This window comes from Heterocephalus glaber, unplaced genomic scaffold (genome assembly GCF_053883595.1).
Source record: "Heterocephalus glaber isolate CG9 unplaced genomic scaffold, H.glaber_assembly_v1.0 deba00001145, whole genome shotgun sequence".
Lineage (NCBI taxonomy): Eukaryota > Metazoa > Chordata > Mammalia > Rodentia > Bathyergidae > Heterocephalus > Heterocephalus glaber.
In genome coordinates this window covers 460,255-485,167 of record NW_028258202.1, presented here as the reverse complement: position 1 = coordinate 485,167, position 24,913 = coordinate 460,255, and the positions used below count along the sequence as shown (strand labels likewise).

The window sequence follows — 24,913 nt, the reverse complement described above, 5'->3', positions numbered from 1 at the left end:
TTGCTGTCATGGTGACAGCTTGGCGAAACTATAGGAGAAGCTGCTGCTTGACTGACAGCTCCCTGAAGTCATGACCGCAGCTGTTTTCAGTTTCCAGGTGTGGCAGCAGTGCCGAACATGGCCCAACAGGGTTTGGGGATTTGGGGGACAATAGCGGTGCTCAGTCCACCTGCAACTTTCGTCCTGTTAGCCATGGTCCTCTAGCCACTCCTGAGAGGCAGCAGCAGCACCTGAGCAGCCTCACGTGGGGAAGGGGCATCACAATTGTTGGACAAGCCTTGGGCTCTGAAGCAAGCTAAGGCCTAGAGGGTGGTTGAGGCAACCCACAGAGATAGCAGGAAGATGCTGGAGCTAGTTGTCCCTGGCCACCCTCTGAGACACCCTCAGAAATCACACCTCGTCTGGCCATCAACGGGAAAAGGATAGTGTCGGGCCTCATTTTCCTACCTCAGTAAGAACTAGCAGTACCAAGCAATCTATGACATGAGGCAAAGGAATGGAACATAGTAAATCCAGGCCTCAGAGCATGAAGGCTGGAGCCATTTGGGAAGGCTTCCTAGAAAAATAAAGGCCAAGTGGTATATGCAAGAGTAGAGAGAAAAGAGTATTTTCAGGCATCAGGGAGGGCAGTGGCAAAGGTGGCAAGACTGAAGTCAATTTTTTATGTGTGTGTAGTTTTTATGTGTGTGTGATTGAACCCAGAGTCTTCACACTGAGTTACATCCCCAGCTCTTTTGTTATTTTTGACAAGATCTTGCTAAGTTGCCCACGCTGGGCTCATACTTGTACTCCTCTTGCTTCAGCCTCCCAGAGTGCTGGGATTACAGGCATATGCCAACCATTCCTGGCTTCTTATGGAGGAAAACATAAATGGTCCCACATGGCTAGAGTTAAGTGTTCAGGTAGGGGCAGGGTTGAAAATAAGACCAAAAGGTAGTTTGGGGTCACAGACCAGTCAGAAGGCTGTATGCTATTCAGGTAACATGAGAGCTGAGGGAAGTTCTTTCTAGAGAAATGCCAATGGTCTTAAAGAAAAGCAACAAGGCCAGATGACTTGCCAGCAGTCATTAATGCACACATAGTCCACCTGGAGGTGGGCTTTAGAGAGCATTTTTCCATGGCTATCGCTTGGGTTGAAGTGAGTGGAGGAAATAACTGGAGCTTCTTGGAAGAACACATTGATAGGGCCATTGAGTTAAGGCCAAAGGTGAAAGCACAGATCCACTGCACTGTCAGTTCCTCATCTTGAATTCACATGACCCAGTTTGACAGGGTAGCTGAGCCCTTGCTGAGACTACAGGTATGGCCAGAGGCAGAGACGGAGGGAAGAAATCCAAGCAGTTAGCTGAGGAAGCTCTTCCTAACCCTATATACATACATCTACAATCACATCTAGCCTCATAGTTAGGAGTTCTTCTGCAAGATGAAAGAAATTATCAGAATAACAGATCTTGCCTATAAAACGTCAATAATGCTAGACTGGCCGGGGATTTAGCTCAGTGGTTTCACCATCTGCTGCGTAAGCGCAAGGACCTGAGTTTGATCCCCAGTACCAAAATAATAATAATAATAATAATAATGCTAGACTAGTAAAGATATTTGTGGCAGGCCAAAAAATTGGCCTCCCTGTCATCCATACTCCAATACCCAAAGTTTGTAAATAGGTTAACTTACATGGCAGAGGGGAACTGAGTTTGCTAATTAGCTGACTTTAAGAAGATTCTCTATTGAGCTGGGGATGGTAGTAAACACCTGTAATCCTAGCGTTCAGTAGGCTGAGACTGGAGGATTTCCACAAGTTTGAGGCCAGCCTGGGCTATGTAGTGAGTTCAAGGCCAGCCTAGAATACATATTGAGACCCTGTCTCAGAAAACAAAACAGATTCTCCTGGATTATCTATGCAGACTTAATGTAATTATAAGGGTCTTTAAGAGTGAAAGAGGGGGGTAAAGGGGGAAAGAGAGTCAGAAAGAGATGCTGCTGCTGGCTTTGAAGATGGAAGAAGGGGCTGTGAACAAAGGAATGTAGGTGGCTTCCAGAAGCTGGAAAAGACAAGGAAATAGATTCTCCCCTAGAGCTTCCAGAGAGGAATGCAACCTTGTCAACACCTTGATTTTAGTCTAAAGTGACTCGTCTCAGACTTCTGATATCCAGAACTGTACTATAATATATTTGTGTTATTTTAAGCCACTAGGTTTATGGTACTTTGTTGTGGCAGCTAAAGGAAACTAATACAATTGTGATACATACCAGTCCACATCCTGGATATCATGGCTGAAGCCCTCATGAGCAGTCACAGAAATAAGAGAAAAACAATAAATAACTTTACTAATAAGTGAGATACAAAGACCAACATTTTATTTATTTATTTTTCTGAACAAGTACATGGCTCAGTTTCACTCAATGTCATCAGCAACTGAATTCCTGAAACATGTTTGTGTTATATGTAGGCAGGTAGAACAAGTTACATAATGCAACAGCCCTGGCTTTGAAGTGCTGTCTTTAAAACTTACTCTCTTTTCACAAGTTATTTTTGTTTGTTTGTTTGTTTGTTTTGGTACCAGGGGTCGAACTCAGGACCTTGTGCTTGTGAGGCAGGCAGCAGCACCACTGAGCTAAATCCCTGGCCCCATTTCAGCATTATCTTCATTCTCTCAACTTGCCACTCTTGAAAACTCATTTTTTTTTTCCTGTTTTGTTCTATATGTTAAAACTATGCAGTAAAACTAAGACCCAAGGTGGATCAAAAGCCCTTCAGAGTATTCACAAGGGTACAATAAAACCTTTGTTTAAAAATAATTATCATTATAAAATGAATCTAAAAATATATATTTAAACTATAATATTAATAACTTTACAGAAACGTTTCCACAACTTCTTGTCAGTAAAGGACTCAGCTAACAGAAATATATTCTAAAATGACCTTAAGGATTTTTCTTTTGTTTACTGGCAGTATAATCCTTGCTGAGCCTTTTCATCACATCCCCATGGCTGATCCCTGCTGTCTCCTGTAATACCTTTCTATAATTCTCTTGCACATATTTGCCAAATGGTCTCACATAGGGCTGGATGGGGGTTCCATCTTTCCGAGTTAATGGCAGCAAGACCAGAGGCCTCTTGCATACAACACAGATAAAGCGTTCAGTTTTCAACGATCTGGTGTAGCGGCCAATCCTAGTGAGGAAAAGGACACCATACAACAAAGGAATTAGTCATCACATTATAAGCTCTGAGATATTCGGCTTGGGCCCAAAGTGAGAGTTTTTTGTGTTAAGAGTTGGGCTCTGAGCAGCAGGGGTCAGGCTGGCTCAAATTAGTAAAGAGAACATAGAAAGAAATAGGGAGGTCACACCTATGATCCCATCACTTTGGGAGGCTGAGGCAGGAGGATCACAAGTTTGAGCCTAGCTTGGGCAACTTAGCAACTTAGTGAGATTCTGTCTCAAATTAAAAGAAAAGGGGGGGCTGGGTATGTAGCTCATTGTGAAGGCCTTAGGTTCAATCTCCAGTACCCCCCACCCCAAAACAAGACATAGATGTTCACTTCTCAAGTCAGACAGCCATTGACTTACTCTTACAAAGACTGAAGAGCCATACTCTTAAGTGAAATAAATAGGACACACGTGTAAATACTGAATAGTTTCACTAGTGTGAGAAACTGATAGTGTAAACAAGGGTTAAAATGATTAAAATGAATAATTGATAATTTGAAATAAGAAAAAAGGTCCAAAGATGAAGGAGTGAAGGGAGGGGAAGGGGAAAGGAAAAGAGGGAAAGGAAAAACTATGAGAAAAGAAAAAAAAAATGGAAATGAAATCTATGTAAATAGGGAAGGGCAGAGGGGGTGAAGGGTGCACAGGTAATGGGGAAAAAAAATAAGAACCAAGATATATCATGTACAGGTACAAACACCCAATGATAAATGTAAACGAATTGTATACCTAAAATGTACCAATAAAAGAACCAAAAAAAAAAAAAAAAAAAAAAGACTGAAGAGCCACTTGGAGACTTAAATAAAAAGGTAATTGGAAAAAAAAAGTCTGAGAAGAAAAGTCTTACCTGGTTTTGCACTGATTACATTCATAATGAATCGTGTAGTTAATTGTATAGTTATGGCAATGAGTGACCGGGGGCAGCTCTGGATGTACCTTGTTGGATTTGCTGGCATAATACTTCCATGTATCACCACGAGAATCTCCAATACCATCAATCAGCCAGGAGGCTGTATGGCATATTTCATGGATCAAGGTATCTCGGAGTCAGTCTGAGAAGAGGAATGAGAAGAAACTGTGAGCCCTAACACTGATTCTCTTCTGATCTGCTACCCAACAACCCTTGACTCTCACCTGCAGCAGGCACAAAGCATCTTACAGAAGTGTATGCAGGCAAGCAGGCAAGCAGCCACAAGCATCACCTTCCCAGAATTCTGAAAGTGAACCTTCTGCCTACTTCAACCTGACTCTGTTAATGGTAGACAGCCTTAAGTGAGCGGGTCTTTTCAGAGCATCTCCAACACGTTCATCTCTTTGTGGTGACACTGCTAGAAATCTACCTGGACAAGCCTTGGTTTCTGCCCTCTAGAAATAGATGTGGATGGGTGGAATAGATATGGATGAATGCTAGGGCTGTGGTGAGATGAGGATCTGAGCTGGGCCCTTCACAACTGAGTGGATTTGTAAAATTTGAAAGGCCATTGTGAGGCAGGTGAAAAATAGGAGCAAAGATTTAGGCCAGAAAAGCATGTGGTACATTGTGAAGGCCAGTATGAAGAGGCCTAGTTGGAGTGTGAGTTAACATGGAGTAGCAAGAGATGGGGCCAGCCAAGTGGAGTAGGGGCAGATTACACTGACCTAGACAGCCAGGCTCCAGGCACTGAAAAGCCCTAGGAAAGCAACACAGAGGTACACAAAAGCCTCAGTGGAGCAGGGAGAAGTGAGAAGGTGAGCGCCCATTTCTGGGTGAAAGCAAAGATGGAGAAGAAATGATGATAGGAGAGTCATTGTGAAGGGAGATCTGGTGACTGAATAGGTATAGGGAACCTTGAACCTCAGCTACTATGAAAATGGAGATGCTGTGTCTGCAAGGGGAAAATGCAGACAGAAAGGTAGGCCAGGTAGAGATGGATGAGTTGGATTCCCAGGGATGATGAGACATCCCAAAGTAATGTTCTCTAAGCAATACACAGTAGGCCTGTCTACCTGGGAAGGCCAGTTCAAGCAGTGACATAGGCTTCTAGCTAAGAATAATTGAACGGGTGTGGTGCCAGAGGGAAAGAGGGCTGAGATACCACTGCCTCACTCCTGCCATCACCTGCAGAGTCACAGACTTTCAGAGAAATCTCAATCTTGGCATAGCGCTCCCTCTTTGGGTACTGTCTCTCACTAGTGGTGCAGAAGCCAGTACTTCTCAGCATCTTTTTATTCCAGGTGATGTCTATTTTCTCCAGTAGCTGAGAATGAAAATCAAATACAGAAGGAATCAGAAAGAAGTTCTAAGCAAACCAGAAAATATTATGTCAAGTTTTTCTTTCTGTAATAAAAAGAGAAACTTCCTTCCCCAGGTTCTTGGCTCACAGCAAGCTGGGGGGAAATCTACTCAAAGAGCAAACAAATCTAAACATTCTGGGGAGAATAAAAACCAACTGGAATTGGGGGAGTGGGATAAAATAAAATTTATTTAAAAATTTTTTTTAAAAACCAACGAAAGTCTGGGTAAAGACAATTAGGACACAAGGGAGACTGCTGAGACAAGATGAATTAGGACTTGTGCTCTCCTGCACGGAGAGAAGTCAGGCAGAGAAGTACAAGTCTGCCTGGGCAGGCCAGCTGGAAACCTGTCTATGGATGTGGTGCGGAAGAAGTGAAAATGCAATTCAGAACACTTCAGGTTCTGTTCATCTGATAAACAACACTGTCATCAGGAAGGACACCAAAGGCTGGGGAGCCTTTAGGATAAGAGATCTTCCCTCTGGAAAGTCTTGACACCTAGGCAATAGTATCTGCAAAAACCCAATGACCTAGGGCCAAAGATGGAGCTCTCTGGTACAGTGCTTGCTTAGCACATAAGAGGCCCTCCTTCGGTTCCCAGCACCACAAAAACAAAACAAGGGAATGACCAACAGGTCTCTGCCTCCAAATTCTCTCTAATCCAATCCACATCTACAGGCTACTGTCAAGAGTTTGCTTCAGCAGCCACTCCAGGTCACATCTTATCCCTGGGCAGTGGTGCCTACTGATTTAAATTTAATCTCCCACAACCTGATTCCCAGGGTCATCCGTTACCTGGTCCTACCCCATCAAAAAATGGTAAGAAGAGCTACAATACTGTAGGCCCTGTTCCAGGCACTTTCTGTATATTAACTTTTGTAGGCCCAATAATAATTCTTAGGTAGTAAGTACAATTGGCCCTCCGTATTCATGGCTTCCACATCCATAGCTTCAACCAACCATAAATCAAAAATATTTTTTAAAAATTAGAACTGTGTGGGCCGAGGATTTAGCTCAGTGGTTCCACCACCTGCCTCACAAGCACAAGGTCCTGAGTTCAATCCCTGGTACCAAAAAAAAAAAATTGGAACTGTGCTGAACATGTACCAATTTCCCCCTTGTCATTATTCCCTAAACAATATAGTGTAACAACTATTTACATGGTATGTTATATTACCTATCATATAGGTAATATAGAGATGATTTTAAAAAAATAGGAGAGCTGGGTATGGTGGTATAGGCCTGCAATCGCAGCACTCAGGAGGCTGAGGCAGGAGCACTGCTGTGAGTTCAAGGCCGGACTGGGTTACATAGTGAGTTTAAGGCCAGTCTGAACTACATAGTGAGACCCTGTCTCAAAAAAAATCAGAAAGAACCCTCCCCAGTTTTTTTTAAAGGGAAGATGTGAGTAGACCATATTCAAATACTACACGTATCTGCAGATTGTGGTATTTATTGGATAAGCCTAGAACCAGTCCACCATGGATACAGAGGGACGACTGTACTGTTATTGTTCCCATTTTATAGATGTAGAAACAAGCATATTGAGGTTAAATAACTTCTCCAAGCTCACACTGCTCTTTTCTTTTTTTTGGTGCTGGGGATTGAACTCCGGTCCTTGCGCTTGCGCAGCAGGTGGCGAAACCACTAAGCTAAATCCCCGGCCCCTCACATTGCTCTTTTCATTTCAAGTGGTCAAGCCTCAACACATTCCCCTCTCCCTTGTCACTGTTGACCTTGTGACTTACCAAAAGGAGGTTCACTTCCTCCAAGCAATCCTACTTCCTCACCACTCAGTCTCTGTTATTCCTCCCTCTGCTGATCTCGTATGGTAATAACCATCTGTTGCGTATATTATAAGCCATAAACACTATTTCCTTCATATATGCACATCTTCTCTCCCCACCTACACTGACACTTTTCAAGGGCAGGAAGTATACACACAGGATACCACCTACCCCCCAAGAGTACCATCACACAGCAGGTGCTCAATAAATTCTAATGCATCAATTTTACCTTTTGATCAAAGACAGTGGTGTTAAACAGTGTATAGATTTTCTGAACCAGTTCATCCTTATTTTTCTTGAATTCTTTTCCAGAATACTGTTTTGATTTTTCTATGTCAAGCAAGAAGCATCCAGGTATTTGGCACACAGCTCTCCTGCAAAGGTAAATTCAACTGAGTTTTTATATAGCTGAAGAAATAGGTAGAAGAAATGCATACATTAAAGATCAGGCCAAGAGAGGCTGAAAACTTGCTACTTCCACTACCTTCATCTCCTTAAATGAGGGCATTTTCCAAGTTTCCCTTCATAGTCTTTTCTCTTCACTTTCAGCACATTCTCAGAAGTGTGAGGGCTGGTTTCCACCCCAAAGGAGTTGATTCCCACCTCAGAAGCTGCAGCCTCTAGCTCTCTCCTGACACCTAGTTATGAATTTACAATTCCCCAATGCAAATTTCCAACTAACAATAGTCTTATCTTCAGTGCAACATACTCAACTGTCAAACTTCTGTTCTAACTGGCTGAAAACTTCAGAGGCATTTTAAATTCATTTTCTTCCTTATTCTACATTTATCTGGGGATAGGTATCTTCATCCTAACAGCTCTCCCAGTCAGCCCTCCTTCCCAGCCCCAGTTTCAATTAATATTATATACATCAATTCAATTATATACATCCCTCCAGATTTGCTTCGCTAGGCCAGTGGTGGTGAACCTATGGAATGCACGCCACAGCGGGCTGTTTGTATTGATAGGGAAAAGTTTTAAAGCAAGTTTAGTAGATTAGCTATTAAAGCAGTTATGAAAGCAAAATAGGTAGTGTATCCCTTTAAAAGCTTGCCTTAGCCTGTTGCTTTTGTTGTTTAAAGTGAAGGTTATATAGCTCCTTTGATCTGTAGCTCCACTATAGATAACATCCTAGCTCTGAAGAACAAAATGGGAATCCTTGAACAAACTTGTGATATACGTGCCTTAACTGTCATGTGTTTAGGACTGTAATCAGTGACAGAAACCACCTGTGTCTAACCATTAAACAGGAATTGGAACTTTATTTACTTAACAAAGACCACTAGGGATGAGATAATGACTGACAAAAGTATAAAAGGTGATGGACAAAGAACGCAGGGGGGGACTCTGACCAGACCAGTTTCTGGTGTCCTACCTTGCTAGTAAATAAAGACCTTTGTTATTTTACCCAAATTCTTTGTCTCCGTGCATTTCTTTCTGCAATTCCGGAACAGTATCATTGAAAGCTCTAAAAAGTTCTCTGTCCTAGGCCATATTCAAATTAACATTCCCTCTGCTTTTCATTGACCATTTGACCTATCATTCAAGGCCTGGGTCAATCTGGCTCCAGCCTATATTTCTAGCTACCATTCCCATTCTGGACTCAGCAGGCAACTCAAACATTCCCTGGACATGAATTGTGATTTCCCACACTCATGCCTCAGCCTAACTTCTCCCCAAGGTGACTCTATCTCCACCTCTACTGAGAACCACCATTTGTGTGGTATGATATCACTTGTAAAGAACTTCCTTTTACTTTATCATATTTAATCCTCACAATCATCCTTCAAAGAAGCCACTACTGTTTTTACCATCTCTAACTTGCAAAAGAGGAAACCGGTACTCAAGGGTAATTTGCCCAAAGGCCACAGAGACAATGAATCTTCTGATCCAATCTCACAATCTTTCCATTAAATCACAACTGCTACCCATCTTTCTAGACCTAATTCAAGTGGCACAAAGAATAGTGCTGAGCACATAAAGGACTCATGCATATAATAACTATTTATTTACACGGACGCATTTTTACCTTGGCTAGAACAATTCACAAGTCCAGACAGATGAGCCTCAGAGCTAGAAAGATAAAACAGAAACAAATGCAGTGAGCTTCTGACTACACAGAACTCCTGAGACTGAGACTTTGCCAGGATACTTAGAAACCCTATGTGAGGAGGAAGAACGTACCAGACAAGGCAAGGGAAGCTAATGCAAGGGTTCTTCCCCCAAAGCCGGACATGGATGACTCAAACATTTCTGCCTCCAATTACCTAGTTTTGAGAACAAATTTGCATCAGAAAAGGTGGCAGGTGAAAATCTAAGCCATGTGCAGGCTTCAGCAGAGTATGTGACTTCTGTGTACTCAGGAAAGGCTGGCCTTGTTGCTTAGCAAACTTTACCTCAAGCCCTGTGCCACTTCACTGCAGGCTGAGCATGTCCAACATCAGAGGAACCAACAAGACCCCAAACTGGGTACATCAGACACCATGACCAACAGGCAACCTACACAGGAACAATGCTGAGCACAACAAGAAGCCCCCAGACTGACACTGGAAGTACCAAAGCAACTGTTCAGAGTCCAAACAGCCTACACTTCTTTGGATGAGGCTAACAAGGACACTAAGCAGTAGCTCCTCCCTTCTTTTGTCACAGTCTCTAGCAAACCAACCTGGGAGCTACCCAAGCCACCTGTCCCTATAAGCAAATCAGCTTAAATATGGATCTAGAAATCCAGAGATGCTTTCACTGAAAGGGGTCCAGCTGCTGCCAGTTGTCTTAGACTCAGAGAGCCTTTCCCTCAGATCTAAATTGCTCTTCTGCCCTAAACCCTGGGATATCATGTTTTTCCCTCCCAAAATATAGGCTGAAAAGTTATAGATGGTGGGGTAAAGCTCAGTGGTAAAGTATACAAGTAAAAACAAAGAAAATTATGCTTATCGTATCTTTTTTGTTGTTGTTTTTTGAGACAGTCTCACTATGCAGTTAAGGCTGGCCTTGAACTCACAGCGATCTTCCTGCCTCAGCCTAGTAGTGGGGATTACAGGCGTGAACCACCACACCTGGCCACCATTATCATATTTCTAAGGGAAAATATAGGAACTTCCCGGAATCTAAATGAGAATTATGTCTTGATTTTTGCTTTAAGTATTAATATGCCTTTAATGATCAGTTATTGTTTTCAGTATCAACTACATACAGCTTAATAAAAATAAGGGAACTACAAGCAATCTATTTTACCCTAACATTTAACCTTTGAAAATTCTCAAGAGGAATGGAGGTATAGCTCAGAGACAGAGTGCAGGGAAGACCTGGGTTCAATCCCCAGAACTGTAAAAACAAAAAAATTGCAAGAGTATACATAGTAGTAAGAATATAACTGGGTTCATCCAAAGCACTAGAAAAGCCTGGAAAACACTCTTGACTGCCCTCACTCCAATTCCAACAAATCAGAACAGTGGGTCAGGTCTGCCTTCTCACCAGCTCCCCTGTGTTTACCATGGTTTAGTGTAACCTGGTGTCACAAGTCTTATTTGGCTACAAATCATTTTTTTTGACCTGAGTTTAAGGACAAAGGAAACTTCAGAGGCCAGAAATGCTCTGGAGGTGGAGGGGCCCCACTCTGCCCATGGAACTGCAGGGGTTTGGCAGAGTACTCAGGCCCAGCCACCAGGGGAATGGGAGGGAGCTGGCCAATGGCTTCCTCGCCCTGCTCTCCACTCAGGGACAGACTTTGTCCCCCCACCCCACCAGACTCCTTTATCCCTCTGACCACCTCCCAAGTGCCTAATAGGCTGCTGAACATGACAAATGTGCAATCAATTCCTGTTCAGTTGGGTGTGAGCAGTACATACCCAGTCTCGCACTTTTCAACTTTTGCTGCACTGGATTTCTTCTCTGAAGACGCATGCTTTTTTGGTTCACTATCAGCTGAAAGAATAATAGTTAATTTGAACCCTGACAATTCCTACCATCACTCAACTGACAGGAAGATAAACCTGGCGGAGCCCGATAGCTAAGCTATCAACATCTATCAATAAAACTGCAAAGACTACACACTACTGCTTTCTGAGTACCTTTATCTATGTTAATCACAGAGCCACCAACAATGTGACCTGGGTAGGATTTTGTCATAGGTACCAAGCACTGTCTTGAGGGTCCATGAATGCATCTCTAGAGACCAGGTTGCATGGGCAACTAAACCTCATGCTCTCTAAGGGATGGTATGGCACACCTCACAGATGCTCTGAGGAGCAGCTGATATCCTTGCCTGTAACTGTACCTAATGTGCAAGCCACAGTGTTTTATTTTCATCTCGGACCCATACTGCCAGTAACTCTAGCCAGAGACTTACGAACCAACAGTTAATGTTACTTATTCATTTATTGAAAAATTAAGGCTGGGGATGTAGCTCAGCAGTACAACGCCTACCTAGCAAGCACAAGGCCCTGGGTTTGATTCCTGATACCAAAAAAGAAAACAGACCAAAAATTTATTAAACACTTGTTACATGCCAATTACAAGGCTAGACATTTGGAGACTAAATGACTAAAAGTTCTCCCAGGGCCAGGGATTTAGCTCAGTGATTCTGCCGCCTGCCTCGCAAGCGCAAGGTCCTGAGTTCTATCCCCGGTACCAAAAAAAAAAAGTCCTCCCATGAAGAGGCTACTAGTGGGGGACAGACTCAGGAATATACTACAACACAACATGATTAGTGTTTTAAACTCTAGAACTTTGGGATTCCAGGAGGGAGGAGTTATTCTAATAACTTATAGTCTCATACAGGACATAACAATTGCACTAGGTTTTAAGAAAAATAGGACACAGTGGTGCCTCAGTTCACAAACATAATTCTTTCTACGATTCTAATTGCAAACCAAATTGGATGAGAACTGAATCAAATTCAATGATTAGGTTCAATGCTGACCTTATGGAGAACTCTGATTCGGTTCTCATCCAATTCAGTTTCTGACCAGAATCATGAAAAGAATTAGGTTCGTGAACCAAGGTACCACTGTATCCTCAGGACAAGAGGTGCAGGGAAAAAGCAGGGGGAAGGGACACATAGAACAGTAAATACTAAGATATGGGAACATGAGATAGACAGACATGGGTGTTTCCTATTTCCAGAAAAATCCTTTTCATTGGGATGGCTGCTTCCCTTTGCAACTAGGAGGCTGCTATAATGGCTGAGGACTGACAGAATGGGAAGGCCTGAAGACCCAGGCATACCAAGCAGAAAAGGTGTGGTGGGCACACTTGGTAGGCCAGGTACATTGGGTGGGACAGGCACACTTGGCATGACTGGCTTACCAGGTAGTCACACATGTATTGTTGGTTTTACGGTTCCTTTTCCTCAGTTGCTCCGCCACAAATATGACTTCTTCAGTAGTTGGCAACTGTGGATCAGTAATTTCTAGGTTAGCCTAAGGATCAGTTGGTGGTTGATTGACATTTTCACCAAGATCCTGCTTCTTATGAACATTATCAGGTGAATTGTGCTGGGAGACAACACACTCATCCACTTCTTTTTTATCTGAATAAATTTGGCTGTGATCATGGGAACCCCCTTCTTTTAGCACAGGAATTTCCAATTTGTTATTGTTGCCATCATCATCAATAATAGTAATTACTCCTGGAGACTTTGGGGTGCTGGTGGGGAGCTGCTCCTCCTCAGTGTCAGAAATCACTTCCAAAATCTCATCTGAAATTTAAGAGATATGTCATTTATAAATATACTCCTTATACACTAAACACCAGCAGATTATTAAGTACAACTTAAACAAGCTGTAAACTGTGACTATAAGTCACAATTAAAAACCATAGTTATTTTAGATTGTTTTTACTCTATTTCTTTTTAATTTTACTAAGAGCAGTGACAGATAAAACAACAACCAGGCCAAGTATACTGGTGCACACCCATAATCCCAGGACTTGGGAGACTGAGGCAAAAGGATTGGTGTGAGTTTGAGGCCAGCTTGGGCTACACAGTGAATTCAAGGCCAGCCTGAACTACATACATAGCAAGACCCTGTCTCAAGAACAACAACAACAACAACAACAACAACAACAACAAAAACCCCACCAGCAATCATAACCATGTTTACAGCAGTACAATTCATAATAGTTAAATCTTGGAAGCAACCTACATGTCCATCAACAGATAAATGGATAAAGAAAGTGTGTTATTTATACATAATGGAATACTATTCTGCCATAAAGAAGGATAAACTTGAGTCATCTGTAGGAAAACAGATGCACCTTGAGACCATAATGCTAGGTGAAATAATTCAGACACACAAGCTTATCTCATGGTCTCTCTTATATGAGAAATCTAAAATATAAATAAAGAGTAAAATAAAAGGTAACAAGAAACAGGGAAGTAGATCTTTACAAAAGGGAAAGGGACCAAGAGATGGAAGGGAGTGGGAGGGAGGGAAGGGGAAAGAAATTTAAAAACAGAATTAAGATGTTTTATGTACATATACCAATCATATTTTCTAAGTAGCATGATGTTGTTGCATGGTAGTTCCCAAACACAGGTCTGCAGACTTGTATCCATAGCCAAATAAGAGAAACTAGAATAAAAACATGATGTTTCCTTCAAATCAAGTTAAATTTCTATAATGCAAAGGCTTCCCTTTATTTTGTGATTATGTCCTGGCTAAACTTTCAATCCTCTTTATACAACTACGGAGACAGAAGATGGTAGCTAGCATGTTTTGTTACTTATTTAATTAGGTTTTTTTGAGACAGGGTCTTGCTATGTAGCCCAGGCTGGCCTCAAACTCATGGCGATCCTTCTGCCTCAGCCTCCGGATTGCTAGGATTACAGGCATGCACCACCATGCCCAGCTAGTTAGCATGTTTTAAACCATCACCTCCTCCCAAATCTCCATCAAACTGGAAAGAAGGCAGAGCCCATGCTTCTTACTCCTTCCTTCCTCATTATTCCCATGCATAGAGGAGAGAAAGAGAGGAAGAGGGAGCAATAGAACAACCTGCATACTTGAGTCTCAGCTCTTGACTTTCTCCCCTCTGCCACATTGGTGCAGTTCTAGACAGGTAAGAGCTTCACTGAGGGGACACCTGAGATCCAAGGCAGCAGGAAAGTAACCCAGCCACTTCCACAGTTGGCACATATGAGGCAAGAAATGGTGGCCCTTGCTACTAAGTAATTCTAAACCCAAAGTTTGAGGACTCTAATCCTGAAACTGCTGTGCATGAGGAGGCTTCAGAGCCCAGCTACTTCTCTAAGGAGCAGTATACTTACCTTCACTGCTTATTTTGTACATCTTAACTTTCTTTTTCTTATGAATATGTTCATCATTAGACTCAGAATCAATCACCACAGGGCTGAGTGATGAAACAGGAAAAGTGAGAAATATGAATGTAACATTCTCTTCATAGCATTTTCTACCTTTTTTTTTTTTATAATGAACACGATCATTTGTCAACTTTTGGTTTGTTTCCCACAGTAACTCTGTTCCCTTAATTCAACTAAATCTTTCTATTATTCCTGCTTCTCCATCTTTATTTGGTTTTTATTAGTACATGTTTACAGTACATGCTACTTAGTCATCTTGGGGACTGGGTACATGTACATAATACCACAGCTTGTTTCTTTTTTTAAAGTTCCCTTCCTCTTCCCTCTCTCCTCCTCTAATTCCCCTTTGCCCATTTTCATTCTTGTTGATATTATCTTAGCTCATGTTTACTTACATTCCTTGAGGTTATTAGGTTCCTGTACATGGCATTATTCTAATTTTTTCCCCTTCACCTCCTTCTCACCCTTCACACTTTTTCCCTTGGACCACTCCATACTTCAAGACATGTTGAAATTCAATGTCCCCTTCTATATATCCTTGTCCCTTCTATACATCCTTTATTATTCTCTTTATTTGTACTTTGCCTCAAAAGAGACAGCATATGGTATTTAAGCTTGTGTGACTGGTTTATTTCACTCTACATTATATTTTCTAGGTACATCCATTTTCCTACAAATGTCTCAAATTTATTCTTTATAGCCAAGTAGTATTCTATTATGTACAGATACCACTTTTTTATCCAATTGTCTGTTGATGGGTATACAGGCTGCTTCTAGGATTTAGCTATTTTGAGTCCTGCTGCTATAAACATTGGTATGCATATATTGCTGTAGTATGATGACTAAAACTCTTTGGGGAAGATACCTAGCAGGGGGGTTGCTAGGTCATATGGAATTTCTAATTTCAGTTTGAGAAATCTCCATACTGATTTCCATAATGGTTATACTAGTTTACACTCCTACCAATAATGAAGGAGGTTTCCTTTTTCACCACAGTCATGCCAGCATTTGTTATTGCTTGATTTCTTGATGACAGCCATTCTTTCTGGAGCAAGATGGAATCTTGGCATTGCTTTTTTCCCTGTCTTCAACACTTTCAAAAGGGGATATCTGAAAGTAACTGGGATCTGTCAGAGCATACGTATTCAAACAATTTTGGTACAGGAGAAAAACTGATCAGGAAAATGTCTAGTTGACTATCATTCTTTTTGCTGTCATTCTGGAATTGGAGACTGAATCCAGGGCCTTTGCACTAAGCTATGTCTCCAACTTTTTCTTTTTTGGGGGGCGAGGGGGAGGTGCTAAGTTGCCCAGGCTGGGCTCACACTTGCAATCCTCCTGCCTCAGTCTCCCAGAGTGCTGGGATTACAGGTGTGCATCCTTTGCCCACCCGGTCATTCTTTATTTGAGAAGGGTAGAGAGGGAGAGAAGGGGAGAGGCAGCCTTGGAGTAGGGAGGCTTCTCCTCAGTGATGTTCTGCAGCCTGAAGCCAGCACTTGCTGCTTTTGTGGACAGATGGCTCTGGCAGGAGTCATGCGCAGCGATGCCCCTGTGTCTCCCAAGGTACAGGTGGTAAGCACCCCCTCAGGTCCTTGGTTGGCCTTGGTATTTGGGTCAAAGGTTCCAGCAGGCTGAAATTTGCTGCCCTCTTATATTTTCCAAATAGTATATGATAGGTGTGATATACTTGCATGACAAGAGAGAAAATACTTAAAATGCTTGTTACAGGACTTGTGTATATCTATTACAGAAAGGAATGTTAATCTATTTCTACTATGTTTATTACTTCTAAACTTGATTTTTATATGATGAGCTATTTCAATTAGGCATCAATATGATCAAAGCAATGCCTCAGGAGATTCTTCTGGAAATGGTGTGCAAAGTGGATCAGAAGAAAAAGAAGTGAGAGGGGTCCACTTTTTTGACTAGTGGAGACTGGAAGCTAAGACAGGAGTCACAGAAACATTTTAAAGAAGAAACTGACCAGAGAGATAATGTGCCAGAAATAAGAAATCTAATATTTTGGACCTGGTTGTAAAGTCAACCATTACGATGCTGATAAGCATCACAGAGGAAATGTGATATTTACTCTTAGATCTTCTTACACAGAACATCAAAGTTTTCTCCTTTAAAAAAAGTCAATTGGGGTGAGGAGAAAAAAATGGCAGAGCAGTGAGTACCAGCAACTCAGCTTCTCCAGACAGTGTCCTAGAGTCTGGAAAATGGTAGCTTGGAGAGGAATCAAAGTGAGAGGAGGTTACCAAAGAGCCAGGAGGGAACTGATAAAAGAGGGGGGGGGAAGGATTAAGAGATACTGAAGAAATAGAACACATGGCAGAGAAGAGAGGGGACCCTCTGCAAACCATGGCTGAGAGCAGCTGGCCAGCCGCCATCTGGGAGACAGAATGAAACTAAAAACTTTTCATTCATGGAGAACCACACTAAGAGTGAGAGAATCAAGTGTGCTAGGAGAGCGAGCTGACCCACCCGGGCGCGGCGTCGGGAACTATGGTGCTTCCGAACATCCTGATCACCGGTACGCCAGGAGTTGGAAAAACCACACTAGGCAAAGAACTTGCATCCAAATCAGGACTAAAGTACATTAATGTGGGTGATGTAGCTCGAGAAGGGGCACTATATAATGGCTATGATGAAGAGTATGAGTGTCCCATTTTAGATGAAGAAAATGTAGTTGATGAGTTAGAGAACCAAATGGCAGAAGGTGGAGTTATTGTTGACTACCATGGTTGTGATTTCTTTCATGGTTTCATGGAGTTTTTGTGTTGAGAATAGATAACAGCATATTGTATAAAAGACTTGAAACAAGGGGTTATAATGAGAAGAAACTAGGAGACAATATCAAGTGTGAGATTTTTCAAATTCTTTATGAAGAGGCCATGTTATCATACAAGGAAGATACTGTGCACCAGCTGCCCAGCAATACGCCTGAAGAGCTAGAGGACAACATAAACCAGATCCTGAGATGGATTGAGCAGTGGGTCAAAGGTCACAACCCGTGACTGGTCAGTTGATGGTGCCTCTTTGCCCACCTTGTAGACATGGCCTCCAAGTATCTGTAAAAACCAAAACTATGTGGAAGGCCCAGAAGATATTTTTATGCCTGGGTTTCTTTTTCTCCATGAGAAAGTTAAACAATCCCAAATATAATGAATACAATTATTATTAAGCATTTAAAATACGTATCAGTTGCTAAACAATAAATCTGATCAAATGGGAAAAAAAAAAGTGAGAGAATCAGTGACAGTTGGAACCTTTAAGGAAAACACAGGACACTGCTTCCAGAGTGGCTTTCCACAGTCAACAGTTGGTGAGTGACCTCAGTCCAGTGTCTGTTGCCATAAATGCAGAACAAGAACTGGCAGAAACGCCACTGTAGGGAAGGGCTCAGTGTTCGAACCTGGGTCCCAGAGCAGCCCCTTGGCTCCAAGCTATGCATCACACTATCAAGCCCCCAGAGTGGATGAGGGAAGGACAGCCACATGAGACAGCCAGTAGTTGGACTGAAGGCTCGAGGAAATCCTGATGAAGGGCTGGAGCTGGTGAACATGGACGCAGGTCCTGCAGTTGGAGGCCAGGTTCAGCCTGAGTTATACAGGACTGGAAGATCAACATTGGTACTGTTCCCACTGTATGCAGAGGTTTACAACCAGCACCATTCTGGGGCTGGACTGCTTGCTACCTTAGACTTCAGCGTGAGCCGAGACACATCTTAGCATGAGCTGTGCTCCTTAATCCTATAGGCTGTGGAAAAGAGTCACATGTCTAAAACAAAATTTTCCTTCTTCTGTTCATTTCTCCATATTTTCATTTCATTATTTTTCCTGTTTTTCTTTCATGAGTGTGAGTGTGTGTTTCTTCCTCTTCCCTTCTTAGTTTATAGAGGGTAAGGGAATTCTCCTTTGTCCCTTTTTATTCCTTCTACTTTACTCCATATCTTTTCTCTTGAATTCTTTTTCATGTTTCCTATTCTTTCTTTTTCTTTTCTCCCCCCTTTCAATTCATCTCCCTTTAACTTTTTCTCCAATATTTATATTAGTCATATAATTTCTCATCCCCCTTTCTCACCACAGATTTTGTACTCAGTTTTCCCTGCTATCCCCACCTAAATATGTTAACATACCTCTACTACCATTAGGATCCTTTGCCCATTTCTACTTCTAACTTCTCATACCACAGAGCTGAAAACCTGAAAAAAAACCCACTTTTTTTTCTTTTCTTTCTCCCCTCTAGGATTACTCACCCTCCAATCCTTTGGGCTTTAGATAATTGATTCTATAAAATTATTGTTGAATTTTTTTTTTTTTACATAAGAGGAGACAAGCTATTGCATTTAGTGCATAATAGCTGTGGGTCAATACTTGGGCTATTATGATGCTTATACTACAACCATAGATTTCTTTTTTTTCTGGTTAAAAGAAAGTCTTTATTAACAAATCCATTTCAATTCTTTAAGTTCATCTTAATATTAAATAGGATAAGATGCTTAATAGCTGTAATTCAACACTTTATTCCAGTTCAGCTGTTTTCAATGAACTTGCTGCAAACTTGTTTATATTTTAATAGAAGCCATGAATCAAGTATTTAGATAGATGTAGCTAACTACATTGGAAAATGAAAATTTATAGATGTTTTATTATTAGATCAGAGTAAAAAAATCCAATGAAGGATATGATAAAGGTTGGTTTAGAAATAATTTATCGAGGGCTGGGGATTTAGCTCAGTCTTTCTGCCAGTTGCCTTGCAAGCAGAAGGTCCTGAGTTCGATCCTTGGGACCAAAACAAACAAAAAAAGAAATAATTTATCAATAGGTATTATATCTTTTTTAGAATAAGTGCAATTTACACATATTGTACATCTCTTTTTGTCAAATATTAATATGTACTTAGCACTTTTTTTTAGCCAAAATAGTACTTTAGTTGTAAAAACCATTTTTGGTTACAAAAAAATAACAGAAACTTTATCAGAATTTAACGTAATTTACAAATGTCCTAAGAATTCATAAGCCACGTCATATTTTAAGTAGAAAAACACTAATTTTAAAAGTTTGGTACTGTTTCTGTGGTTTATACGTATTAATTGGTCTCTTTAGAGGAAACCCAACTAAAAGTTGATCATATTAAGCTCTATAAAATAAAGGCAAAAGCTAATCAATCACCTTCTAACAAAAATTGTATACAACACTTCCAAGTACCAAAGATATAATTTAGTGGTTAACTGCCCAGTACAAAATACTAAATAAAATACATTTTCTGGATTTTTTTCCACTTGCAGCCACTCTGCTATCCAAAAGAAGAATTTCTGATAAATAAAACCAGCAGTGCAGTTTATTTAGTGTAGACCATTCCATTTCCCCCATTCAGTACTTAATTTTCTTCCCCAACGCCCCCCCCACTCACCATATTATTAAAAACATTAAGTAACTGAGATTTATGCTTCAGATCAAGACATCATTTGAGTAATTTCAAATGATGTACAGCTCCTCATGTAAAAAAGATGTTTTGTGGTCACAATCACCTCAAAAAGTAATTATATTCAAATAACCTGACATATCATGCCTTAGCAATTACAAAACCATGATTTTGACACATAGCAATTTATAAGTTAAGCAAATGTGAAATGCTAAAAGATGTGAACAGCTGTTCTTCTGTTTAAGTGTTAAGTGTTCAGTTTAAGAGTGCTGTAAAACTCAGGTAATGACTTTATTTTTTTAGTTAGCATAACCTGCCCACGGTACAGTGTGCTGTCATAAAGTACAAACCCAAGAAAGGGAATCCCTTTACTAAGTCACAAAACTTTTGGCAAACCAATACAGTATTCTTTAATACAATAAAATATTATTTCTGTTGGAGAAACAGAAATTACTTATTATTACTTCAGTGATAATTTTCACTCCAAAAATATCATTTAAGTACCAAATCAAAACACTGTGGTGTTTAGCAGAGCAAGTTATTTTATACAAATTAATGTCTTTTACAAATATATGGTTTCTTCTTCTAAAAGGAATTCCTCAAGCACACAGTTCTAGTTTGCAGCAGCAGTTGAGCACATAATGGGTGGCTCTGCTTTGTTCTGGGGTTGGTCCACAGCCAGGTGAAGTCCCAATGCCTGAAAAGGTTTAACACTCTACCTTAAGAAGACTCACTGTCCATACCAATTTTTTCCAAGTACTTTTTAAAAAATGGTTACATTTTCACATAAATACTGGAACCCTAACAAGTAGTCATTTCAAGTCATAACATCAGATGATCCCTGTGATTTAGAACCCCTGTATCTCTGTTTTAATGAAAATCACATAGCCTCACTCCAGCTTATCAAAAAAAAATTCTGCCTAAAATATAGTTGTGTTTTAAAAATAACAAATAAATATACTGTCAGCTTGAAGAGACCTGGGGAACCTGGTGCTGTGTACCAACTTTCTTTATCATTTCTCTACAAATGTGGCCACCGCCATTGGTGTCATTATGCTTCCTCTTGCTGAAGCTGCCAATTCTTCAATCTCAGCATTTAATTTATGTATTACCCATTCCATTGCTTCTTGGCGTTTATTAGCATTGGAAGATATTGTGCTTGCCATCAGTCCTTCAAGGTAACTCCTGAGGCTGACTCTTTTCACCGTGATTATGGCTTCCTGAGTCAAAACAGTTTTTTCTGGGTCCTGAGGATGTGGTTTGTATATAAGTCTCTCATCTACTGAATCCATATTTGTAAATGAAATATTAGTAGATTTAAGTTCCATTGTTTTCTCTACAGGATTAACTACAGAATGTTCTTCAACATCTGTTTTGGTTCTTGCTGCACCAATAACAGACTTCACAATGGAAGGCAGTCCCCACTCTGTGCTGAGAAGTCTGTGGCTGTGCAGCTTTCCAGAGGGATCTGTATGTCTGTCTTGCACACGAGCTCCAACCACACTGGGGTTCATAGGGTTTGGGTATTTCTGCATTGCAGCTGTTAGTTTCCCAGGGGTGGTCAAATACATGCTCCGAAGTCCAGATCTTCATGGTGCCGGCAGCCACTTGATGTTCCAACCATGGATTTCTTGCCTAGGCTAAAGGGAGATCCAAAATTGGATCTCATGGTATGTTCTCAACTTGCCCAGATAGATACCACTATAACTGATTAGCTTGTTATTGCTGTAGCTGATTTGATTGCATAGGCATACTCCTAACTCAGTGGACAATTTTGTGCCAGTGAATCGGTCTGTTGATTCCACCATCACACTCAAGAAGAGGGGGGCAGCAAAAGTTCCTAACCTAAGAACTCAGCCTGGATCAGACTCAGCAAGAATGCCTTCAACCTGGCAGAAAGAGGTCCTGAGTCTGAGTTAGCTTCAATATTGCAGTGGAAGAATCAGAGGAGTTATTGGGGTATGAGCGCTCGGGTTCTCTGGCAAAGAAGTTACCTGGGAATCACATATGCAATGTCTCATTGGAATATTTAAACTGTGTTCCCATCAGACATCTTATAGGTTTGAATTTGTTTGTTGTTGTTTCTTGGTTTATTTAGTAATGTGGAGTTATGTTCTTTTATGGTTTTTTCTGTTTATTAGGTTTTTGCTTTTGTGTATTTTTTCTCTCATTGGCTCTGATTTAATAGGTATCTAGGGTCTCTCCCTCTTCTTAGCTCCCTATCTAGTTCCTGTATCTCAACCCTCCATAGCAATACTACTAGCATATTTCTTTATTCTTTTTACAAACACATAAACTCCTCCACCCAAGTCTTTAATTTCCCATACTTAGCTCCCTCATAGTCACTCCTTTCTTCTCTAGTAATTAACCCTCTATCCTCCCCATCCTAAGCCTCTGGTTCTTCTATATCTTACCTATCCTATTGTCCTCTATATCAGCAGGATCTGACAACCACATAGCTTTCCTCAATCACAAAGTAAACTGCCTTTCTCCTATATCTTGTCCCTGCCGGGACAGATACTCTCAACACTAAGCCTTTAACTCAAATGAAATAGTAGAATCAGACCCCACATCAAACCTTCCTTCTCATCTGTCACTATCCCCCCATTTCAGGCCTCCCACTTAGCATCTTACTCTCCTCCTCCAACCACCTTCCATTTTCCTCTCTCCACTTTACCTACCTCATTGTAGAACAACTACAAATAGTGCCTTTTTTTTTTCTTTTGGTACTGGGGATCGAACTCGGGTCCTTCCGCTTGCAAGGCAGGCTGTGGAACCACCGAGCTAAATCCCTGGCCCCAGAACAACTACAAATAATAAACTGTCATAATGTTTGTGAGAATAGTTAAGAGCGGGAAGTGTACCTGCAAGGACTGTCATATAGAAGTGTTATAAGATTGAATCTGTTGATGCTGTTATAACCAGAAGTAATTCATTCTACAAAACATAGGGATAGATGTGCTCGCTTCAGCAGAACATATACTAAAACTTAGGGATAGAGTCCAAATCACTTAAAGTAAATAACAGAAGGAGTAAATACTAGCACCGGACAAACAAAGCTGAAAATTATCCACAGGGAGGCAACATCTTACTAAAAATCTCCATATAAGCCACAAGCTCTCCTCACTCTTCTAGACTTCAACCTGCATTATCCCTCCTAAAAAGGGGGGTAGAGGCTGGGGATTTAGCTCAGTGGTGCTGACACCTGCTTTGCAAGCACAAGGTCCTGAGTTCAAGCCGCGGTACCAAAAAAAAGGGGAGGGGGAAATAAATATATAGATAATAGGGCTGGGGATTTAGCTCAGTGGTTCCACCCCTGCCTCGAAAAGCGGAAGGTCCTGAGTTCAATCCCTGGTACCTAAAAAAAAAAAAAAAAAAAAAAAAAAAAGCTTAGGCAGAAGGAATAAGGAATTGGAAATACGACAAACGACAAAAAAAGTTCCATGACAGAGAGCCCCGCCCTGATCCCTAAAGGCAAAATATCAAATTCTGGGTTGGATAATAATGAACAGGAGGAGTGCTCCAAGGAAAGCACTATGGAAAAAATACGTGGTCAAAAGAAGAGATAGTTCTTGGCACATTTTCCATGTAAAATTTGCCACCAGGAGGACAAGTCCTACAATGTGTTTTCAGGCTCACATTAGTGTTACTAGGAAATATATCCACTGCAGGAAGAGTCAGCTGGCTTAACCAGAACTGTACTATGAAAGGACGAGAACAGATTACAAGGCTTTGAAGATACATAAAAAGCCAGGTGTAGTGGTGCACACTTATAACTCCAACGCTCTGGGAGGCTGAGGCAGGAGGATATCAAGTTTGAGCCCATCCTGGGCAACTTAACAATTTAGGAAGACCCTGTTTCAAAAGAGGCTGAAGATGTAGCTCAGTGCAAGGCCCTGAGTTCAATACCCAGTACCTCAAAAAACAAACAAAAAACCACATAGAAAAATCCCCATAAAAAGATCTTCAGGGATTTTTAGAGGGACCTCAGGAAAGATGGTAGAGTGCTGAACAGCAGAAAAATAGCCTCTCCAAGATTTGGTGTCCAGACTCTGAAATATAGCAACTCGAGGAAGAGAAGAAGGGACTCAAAACCCAAAAGCCAGCTACACCTGGAAGACACCTCTGAGAAGTACTCATTTTCTAAGGTTTCTGAATAGTGACAATAAAGCTACTCGCCATATGCAATTTACAAGTATCAACCCAGGAATTAAACTAAAAAAGAATAATAAAAAATGAGAAGACACTTAAGCAAGGTGCACCCCAGACTTCCAGCTCACCAAAGGCAAACTCAGCAGGCAATGAGGTAGAACAATTTGAAAGCCAATCAATTGGACTCTGAAGTGGTAACAGTGGAAGTAACAAAGCAGATGAATGAGATTCTAGAAAAAAATCAAGTTAGAAATAATTTCTCAAATAACTACAGAGATGGTGACCATAATGAAAGACATGGTTAGTGACTCTAGAGCAAATAAGATAAAAAATAGAGGAGCTTAGGAAAATTATGGAAACCATCAACATCCAACATAGGAAAGAAATGGAATCCATGAAACAGATTCAAACAGATATCCAGATTAAAAATTCCATTGAAAGTATATGCAGCAGAATGAGCCAATGAATATCAGATCTAGAAAACAGGACTGTGGTTAGTGATCATGAAAAAGATTTCTTAAAAATAGCAAAAGACCAAGAAAAATCAATTCAACTGCTGCTAGATGATATGAAGAATAATACAATATTGACTGGAGTCAATGAAAAGGCAGAAGATAGTGCAAACAACATAAAAAACCTGTTCACAAAAATAAGGGCGGAAGCCGGGAATTTAGCTTAGTGGTTCCGGTGCCTGCCTCGCAAGCACATGGTCCCGAGTTTGATCCCTGGTACCAAAA

At 41.0% G+C, this 24,913-nt stretch overlaps 1 protein-coding gene and 2 pseudogenes across 2 annotated transcripts in view; 1 reads left to right on the top strand and 2 right to left on the bottom strand.

Annotated features, from left to right (window-relative positions):
* Window positions 1-2,336: 2,336 nt before the first annotated feature.
* On the bottom strand, window positions 2,337-21,610 carry LOC147828290 (PRELI domain containing protein 3B pseudogene; annotated as a pseudogene). Its single transcript, XR_015451044.1, has 7 exons — window positions 14,541-21,610; window positions 12,581-12,971; window positions 9,303-11,197; window positions 7,503-7,647; window positions 5,311-5,449; window positions 4,060-4,264; window positions 2,337-3,174 (listed from the first exon to the last, which is right to left on the bottom strand). The product of XR_015451044.1 is annotated as a PRELI domain containing protein 3B pseudogene (transcript).
* The window catches only part of Gcna (germ cell nuclear acidic peptidase), a 39,998-nt gene continuing 17,421 nt past the window's right edge, over window positions 2,337-24,913 (bottom strand). The window contains 7 exon segments of the mRNA XM_087210535.1: window positions 2,337-3,174; window positions 4,060-4,264; window positions 5,311-5,449; window positions 7,503-7,647; window positions 11,122-11,197; window positions 12,561-12,971; window positions 14,541-14,623. Of these exon segments, the coding sequence (XP_087066661.1) occupies window positions 2,925-3,174; window positions 4,060-4,264; window positions 5,311-5,449; window positions 7,503-7,647; window positions 11,122-11,197; window positions 12,561-12,971; window positions 14,541-14,623 (1,309 nt within the window). The 3' untranslated portion in view covers window positions 2,337-2,924.
* On the top strand, window positions 17,103-17,614 carry LOC101722092 (adenylate kinase isoenzyme 6 pseudogene; annotated as a pseudogene).